We start from the raw sequence: 7,846 nt of genomic DNA, 5'->3' as shown, positions 1-7,846 counted from the left end.
ACTTGGGAGGTGGAGGCAGGAGACTCGCTTGAGCCCAGGAGTTGGAGGTTGCTGTGAGCTGTGATGCAACAACACTCTACCCTAGGGGACAGCTTGAGGCTCTGTCTCAAAAAAAAAAACCACAAAAAAACCCATGAGGCTTCAAAGGTCAAAAATCTTCCCATCTGGAATTAAAGATAAAATAAAACCTTCTAGAGAATTGCTCAGAGTCATCAGTGATTTTTTTTTTTTTTTTGAGACAGAGTCTTATTCTGTTACCCCAGGCTACAGTGCCTTGGTGTCATAGCTCACAGCAACCTCAAATTCCTGGGCTCAAGTTTGAGGCTGGCTCAGCCTCCCGAGCAGCTGGAACTACAGGCATGCACCACCATACTTGGATAATTTTTTCTATTTTTTGTAAAGACAAGGTCTCATTCTTGCTCAGGCTGGTCTTAAGCTCCTGAGCTCAAGCAATCTACCTGCCTTGGCCTCCCAGAGTGCTAGGATTACAAGGGTAAGCCACCATACTCCACCATCAAATAACATTTCTCTCTTTGAAAAAGTTCTGTTTTTTCCCTATAGGTAAGAAGGTACCAAATTATTGATTTAGAGTTTGTGGAAATCAATTTGCTAGAATGAAACTGAAGAACTACTAATAATGACCTCCTAATAAAAGGAATAAAAGAAAATGACCTTAAAAGGTTTTAGTTGGACCCTGCCTACCACAATTGGGCACTGGTATTTCATTTATCAATTTACTTTTTTGGAGACAAGGATCTTGCTATGTTACCCAGGCTGGTCTTGAACTCCAGAGTCCAAGCAATCCTCCTGCTTTAGCCTCTCTAGTAGCTGGGACTACAGGTGCTTGCCACTGTGCCTGGCTGGGCACCAGTATGTTAAAAGGAGAAACCTGAAGCTTTCAGCATTTCATAATCCTGGGAAGAGAGTCAGTGATGGGAGCCATTTTGGGAATTAGGGTAACTGAGGAACCAAAGGAGACAACCCCACCCTCGGCTATGACATGGTGGTAGAAGCTGTAGGAATGTCATCTTCCAAAGGCCTAGAACAAACCATGTTGGGAGACAAGGAAATGGCACAAGAGAAGGCATGAGGATGTGCATGAGGCCAGAGTCTCTGCTGCCACCAGAGGCTACCATGTATTCCCAGGTGTTCAGTATATTTACACAGTCTTTGTTTGGTGTTTATAAAAGGCCTGTTCCAGGCCCGGTGCCCATAGCTCAATGGTTAGGGCTCCGGCCACATGCACTGGGGCTGATGGGTCCGAACCCAGCTAGGGCCTGCTAAACAACAATGACAACGATAACAAAAAAAACCCCCACAGCTGGGCGTTGTGGGTGCCTGTAGTCCCAGATACTGGGAGGCTGAGGCAAGAGAATTGCTTGAGCCCAAGAGTTTGAATTGCTGTGAGTTGTGACACCACAGCACTCTACTGAGGGCAACATAGTGAGACTCTGCCTCCAAAAAAAAAAAAAAAAAGGCTTCTCCAAAGACTCTCCTAAGACTTAAATAGTTTCACTATGATCTACTTTTTGTTTCTTATCTCTTATCTATTTCAAACATAGGGGAATTTCAGCTTGGAGATGAGCCAAGTGGATGTACACAGATGACTGTGTACCATCTGCAGAGAAACACAAAGATGGCATGAAAGCTTACAAACAAAGCCCTGTGGAACTTACACAGCCCCAGCCTGGATCTGCTATGGAAGGCAGAGGTGCTGTATATTCCTTTCCACTGAGGGACAAAAACATGATTTGTACCCTTCCTTCCATGTCCAGTGAACATACCAAGCCTGACACTCCCAGAGTGTACCAGGCCAAGCCCTCACCTTCAGAAGGAGCAGTGGTCTTTCTGCTGAGACAGGTGCATGCCAACAGGACTGCCCATTTCCAGCCAGCTACAAATCCCCTGTTCCATTCGACTTTTATGGCTCACTAATTCTGCCTCCTCTCTGGGCACCCTATAAGACGCTTCTCTGGAGAGGGCAGGGGAAAATGAACACACTTGAAGAAGAGTTTCTGAAGTCCCTTGCTTTCCTTGACATAAGCTTTACATCAGAAGCTGGCAGCTTATCTGTATTTGGTGACTCTAGGCCCCATAGCACATAAGTCACCTGGAGAGGTATGTAGGGTTTGGCCACGTGGCACACAGCTATAACCTAGGCTAAAGAGTCAATGTTTAACTTGGAGCTTTGCAGATTACCAGCTGGAGACTAGGATGCCATGAGTGTCAAACAATTTCTTCCCTTACCTTTCTTCCTTCTTGTTTGAGTGTTGGTCTCTAATTAATTTAATTTAATGTTGGTCTGTAATCTAATTAATTTAATTAATTTAAAGTCTGAAAAGATTTACCTTGTGGGTTTAAGACAATAAAGTAGCCCTTTCCCCTGGCTGGCAGCACAGAGGTCACATGACGCCTGGAGTTACCGTAAAAGATGTGAAACAGCAGGAGTTCGTCAGAACTCTGGCAGTGTTCCTCAAAAAGTCCAGGAAGCTGAAAGTCCCTGAATGGGTGGACACAGTCAAGCTGGCCAAGCATAAGGAGCTTGCTCCCTAGAATGAGAACTGGCTCTATATGATGTGCTTCCACAGCACATCACCTGTACCTCCAGGGCAGTGCTGGGATTGGCTCCATGACCAAAATCTATGAGGGATGGCAGAGAAATGGCATCACACTCAGCCACTTCAGCTGAGGCTCTAAGAGTGTGGCCTGCCAGGTCCTCTAAGCCCTGGGGCTGAAAATGGTGGAAAAGGACCAAGATGGGGGCTGCAAACTGACACCTCAGGGACAGAGAGATCTGGACAGAATAGCTGAACGGGTGGCAGCTGCCAACAAAAAGCATTAGAACAAATGATGCCTCATTCATTAAAAAAAAAAAAAAAAGACAATAAAGCAAACCCAAAATGTGGAAAGATGGTATCTCCATTGGATTTTTTTCCCGGGATTTAAAAAATTTGCTTTCTTGGCTCAGAGCCCATAGCACAGTGGTTACAGTGCCAGCCATGTACACTGAGACTGGTGGGATCGAACCTGGCCCAGGCCAGCTAAACAACAATGACAACTGCCACAAAAAATACCCAGGCGTTGTGGCAAGTGCCTGTAGTCCCAGCTACTTGGGAGGCAGAGGCAAGAGAATCGCTTAAGCCCAGAAGTTTGAAGTTGCTGAGAGCTGTGATACCACAGCACTCTACCAAGGGCAACTCTGTCTCAAAAAAAAGAAATTTGCTTTTTCACCTTTCAGGGCTTAAGATAAACTGCGATGTCTATCTGGAAACTCACTGTATTTTAGCTAGCCACCTTTTAAAGCTGAAAGGAACCATAGCTAACTGAGTATGATCTGTTGGATATTAGGTCAAAAGAGAGCTGGCTGCTTTCCTGGACTGAAACAATCTAGTCTGGACCTCAGTGATGTTAGAACTCTTGCTATGCAAGTCATTAATCAAATGTGCAAAGTCAGTAATGGGAAAGGTGTGAACTACAGGTGTCAGTGTTAGACAGAAGTCACAGTGGGAGACATACCTGAGCTGGTATCACATAATCAGCCACATCCCAGATCCGGAATCCAAGTTGAGAAGTATTAGTCACAGCCACACCCTTGACCTTGGTAGTAACTGAGCTGACCACAGAGTCCATTTCCTGGTATCCCTTCTCCCACAGAAATACCCACCTATAAAATAAAATAGGCCTCTTAAATTACCATTAAGATTATGTGAATTGGCTCGGCGCCTGTGGCTCAAGTGGCTAAGGTGCCAGCCACATACACCTAAGGTGGTAGGTTCGAATCCAGCCTGGGCCCACCAAACAACAATGACGGCTGCAACCAAAAAATAGCCGGGTGTTGTGGCGGGCGCCTGTGGCCCCAGCTACTTGGGAGGCTGAGGCAGGAGACTCGCTTGAGCCCAGGAGTTGGAGGTTGCAGTGAGCTGTGATGCCACAGCACTCTACCCAGGGGGACAGCTTGAGGCTCTGTCTCAAAAAAAAAAAAAAAAAAAAAGATTCTGTGAATTTGAGGTAAAGCTAGGGAGCCTCTGATTACCAGATGCTGAAAGTACAATCTTCACTAATTATGTGACTTTGCAAAAGCTACTTAACTTCTGGGGCTTTATTTCTACTTCTGCAAAATGGGGATAGTAGCACCTTTCCCCACACCTTCCTTGTGAGAAACAAATGAGATGATGCAGAGAAAGCACAGCACAGTGACTGGCACAGAGAAAATATTCCTGTCTTATCATTAGATACTCGAGCACTTTGAGTCCCCTGTGACTGGAAGGAATCAAGAGATACTAAAATTATAACTAGTTACCAACTGAGTGCTTTTAGGTGCCCGGCACTGAACCAAGCTCTTGATATGTATAAACAATTTAATCTTGACCCTTTTATGAGGCAGGCATCATTGTTATTATCTCCATTTTATAGAGGTAGATACAGAGACACACAGAGGGTAAGTGATTTGCCCCAGGTCATACAGCTAGTGAATAGCAAAGGCAGGATTTAAACTAAGCAGAAGCTCTGAAGCCTCTTTTTTTTTTTTTTTGAGACAGAGCCTCAAGTTATCCCCCTGGGTAGAGTGCTGTGGCATCAGCTCACAGCAACCTCCAACTCCTGGGCTCAAGTGAGTCTCCTGCCTCAGCCTCCCAAGTAGCTGGGACCACAGGCACCCGTCACAATGCCCGGCTATCTTTTGGTTGCAGCCATCATTATTGTTTGGCGGGCCCAGGCTGGATTCAAACCTGCCAGCTCAGGTGCATGTGGCTGGAGCTTTAGCCACTTGAGCCACAGACACCAAGCCTAAAGCCTCTTTTCGTACTCACTATGTTCTACTTTGCCTAGAAAAAAGAATCCTACCTTTTAAGGAACTTTTTATAGTAGTTTCTTACTTTTCCTTAAGAATTTAGGTCACACATATGCTTTTCACCTCTGAAATGAGGATTTTATTACTGGTCAGAATAATTAAAAATCTAAGGGTCTTATATATAGTGGTTAGGACACCAGAAAACAATCTGGAGCCAGTGGACTTAGCTTCACCTCTCCTTAGGCCTAACTTTGGCCAAGTTATTCAACTTCCTTGTGTCTTAGTTTAACCCGTCTGTAAGATGGGAATGATAATAGAAATTCACAGGATTCCTGTGAGGTTAAATGAGTTAATGTATGTCAAATGTTTAGAATAATGTTCCTGAGTCATCATTGGTAGGCTGAAATTGGCCAGGAGAGACTATACACTGGAAATAGGCTAGGACCACAAATTGGAACTTCTCTACTCCAAGCTGTTGTTAAAAATCTACTAGAGACTATTATTTTTTCTATTTCTAGAATCAAGAAATGCTAAGATCTATCTCTTCTTGTAAATCCTAGCTATTAAGACTTCGGAAATTCATTGGTTTGGGTTCTTTATCGGTTTCTCTGACCTGAGCATTCCCCAAATTTGGGCTTTGTCCCTGACACATCCCTCTTTTTCAGGGCTTCAATCTCCCATTTAATTCCAGTATGACCCACAGAAGCTTAGGGCAGGAAGTCAATGTATCCCCCACATACAATGAGTTGCTTGATTTAGAGACACATGATTTCACTCCAATCATCATCATGTGATCAACTATTTCCTCAACATGTGACTAACAACAGATTAGATAACTGGAAATTGCACTTTCAGTCTCTTTTTGAGGAAGGGTTGGGGTAAGTCACTATGGGAAAAGAGATCACAATTTTACCAAGGTGAATTGGTTCATGAAGTTTAGAGAGGAAGCTTTTTTTTTTTTTTTTTAAGCCTTTACTCAGTTTTTTTTTGAGACAGAGCCTCAAGCTGTCCCCCTGGGTAGAGTGCCGTGGCATCACAGCTCACAGCAACCTCCAACTCTTGGGCTCAAACGAGTCTTCTGCCTCAGCCTCCCAAGTAGCTGGGACTACAGGCGCCGGCTATTTTTTGGTTGCAGCTAGTCATTGTTGTTTGGTGGGCCTGGGCTGGATTCAAACCTGCCACCTTAGGTGTATGTGGCTGGTGCCTTAGCCACTTGAGCCACAGGCGCCTTTACTCAGTTTTGATTTAGTTCTTTTTTTTTTTTTTGATTGATTCAGTTCTTTTATACTCAAGATAGATAAAAGCAAAAATCATATACTGCTTTAAAGATCTCGTAACTGAGGTGGAAAATCCTCCCACTGAGCTGTACTATCCAAGAGAAGTATGTGTTTACTGTGGGTCATACATGTAATTTAAATTTTTTAATAGCAATGTTAAAAAGTAAAAATAGGAAAAATTTTAATGATATAGTCTATGTAACCCAATATATCTTGACACATTATCAATACAATATGTATTGCTGTGATAGTTTCCTTTTTTTGGTACTGTCTTTGAAATCCAGTGTGTATTTCACAGTTAAAGCACTCTCAATTTGGAATGGAAACAGTTAAGGTGTTCAATAGCCATGTGTCTCGTGGCCACCATATGGTACATCCTGCTATATACTATCTCCAGCCCAGAACTGTATAGGTACCCTAAGGTAGATGTGGACTGATCCTCCCATAGCAGCAAAAACCAAGAGCAAAAAGCTGCATGGGAGCTCCTAACCTTAAATGCTTCAGGTCTAACTAGGGATTGAACCAGCTAGTAGTAGCAGGTCTCAAAATGTAAAGAGTGAGTGTATCACAGTCACTGTAGGGGGAGGAGTAGGTAGGATTGGTACTAAGTCACCCCTGAAACTTAATGACTCCAAATCTGCCTATGGGCCAGGTGGGCTGACACTGAGTTGACATATGGAAAGCCCCATCTTCTTGAATACTATCAGTATCTACTGCTGGTGCTGACAGATGTGGGAAGCCAAACCTGCCTCACTGTGTGAATTCCCTTGGGCACTGTTAATAGATTCCAAAACACTGACCCAAGGTAGGAGGTCTGTTACTTTCAAAGAATTCTTTAGATGAATCTTTCATGGTCATTAACTTTGGGATACACTAGGTCACTGGTTCCCAAACATAAGTATCACTGGGAGAGTTGGTCCTACTTAACAGCAATTGAATCAGGTCTGGGGATGGGAGAGAGCAATTAGAGTTTTTTAAAGATTTCTAGATGGTTCCAAGTTGCAGTTCCATTTTCCTTTTAAGAAAAGGAAGCAGGTGTACAGATACATCTGTCAGCCCAGCAGCTGTAGCCGCCATAACATCCCAGGTGGTGTTTTAAAGTGGGCCCAGCTGGGAAGGTAATTCTAACTCCCACCTCCTCCCTCAGGCTATGCTTAATTGTAACTAGTGTCTTCAAGTACAATTGTGCAGTTCGTAAGGCTCTAGGGTGGCAGGGCATAAGGTGACAGCATAGGGGATGACATGGCTAAGGCAGGCAAGGACAATCCCACAAAACAAAGAGAGCTTTAAATGCAATCCTTTTAGAAGTCTGACCTCTCTATCTCAGGTTATCACACAATGCTGAAAGGAAAGGACCAGAAGCCACAGACCAAGAAGGAACCAAGTGCAAATCCCGAGCCTTGGTTTTGTCAGCATATCAACAGAAAGCTGTTGGAGGGCGATGATTGAGCACTCAGAGAAAGGCCCCCACAGCCAAGGGCCACTATGGGGCAAGTTCGAAGGTTATAAGGAAAAGCGGAGGTGAAGGTCTGGCCAGGCTTTGCCTTTAAAACTGAATCGAAGCAGCCTCCTGCCACCGGGGGCCCGACGCTGAGGAGCAGGTCGACAGTGGTGGGAGCCCAGTGAGGATGTGTCTCCGGCCTCGGGTAGCCGCCCCTGGACTCCACCTGCAGGACGCCAGGGGGGCTTACCTGGCGACCAAACAAAGCTAAGCAGGTGTGCGACCGGACGCTAGGGCTGTCCGGGTCACCTGCCACCTAAGCGCCGCGGCCTCTGCCCC

General features: G+C 44.8%; 1 protein-coding gene and 1 pseudogene across 3 annotated transcripts in view; one reads left to right on the top strand and one right to left on the bottom strand.

Moving 5' to 3' along the window:
• The window catches only part of P2RX4 (purinergic receptor P2X 4), a 20,029-nt gene that overhangs the window by 11,916 nt on the left and 267 nt on the right, over positions 1–7,846 (bottom strand). For 2 of the 3 annotated variants that reach the window (XM_023516854.1, XM_003795999.3), the window contains exon 2: positions 3,517–3,664. In XM_023516854.1, coding sequence (XP_023372622.1) covers positions 3,517–3,664 — 148 coding nt within the window. Of the gene's footprint in view, positions 1–1,825; positions 1,973–3,516; positions 3,665–7,846 lie in introns of those variants that run through there. The other variant, XM_023516855.1, reaches the window with a different exon arrangement.
• On the top strand, positions 1,594–2,848 carry LOC105887584 (annotated as a pseudogene).

This window comes from Otolemur garnettii, unplaced genomic scaffold (genome assembly GCF_000181295.1).
Source record: "Otolemur garnettii isolate 467f Iridium unplaced genomic scaffold, OtoGar3 scaffold00099, whole genome shotgun sequence".
Classification (NCBI taxonomy): Eukaryota; Metazoa; Chordata; class Mammalia; order Primates; family Galagidae; genus Otolemur; species Otolemur garnettii.
Note: the sequence above shows the minus strand (reverse complement) of the source record. Positions and strands in the feature narration are given on the sequence as shown.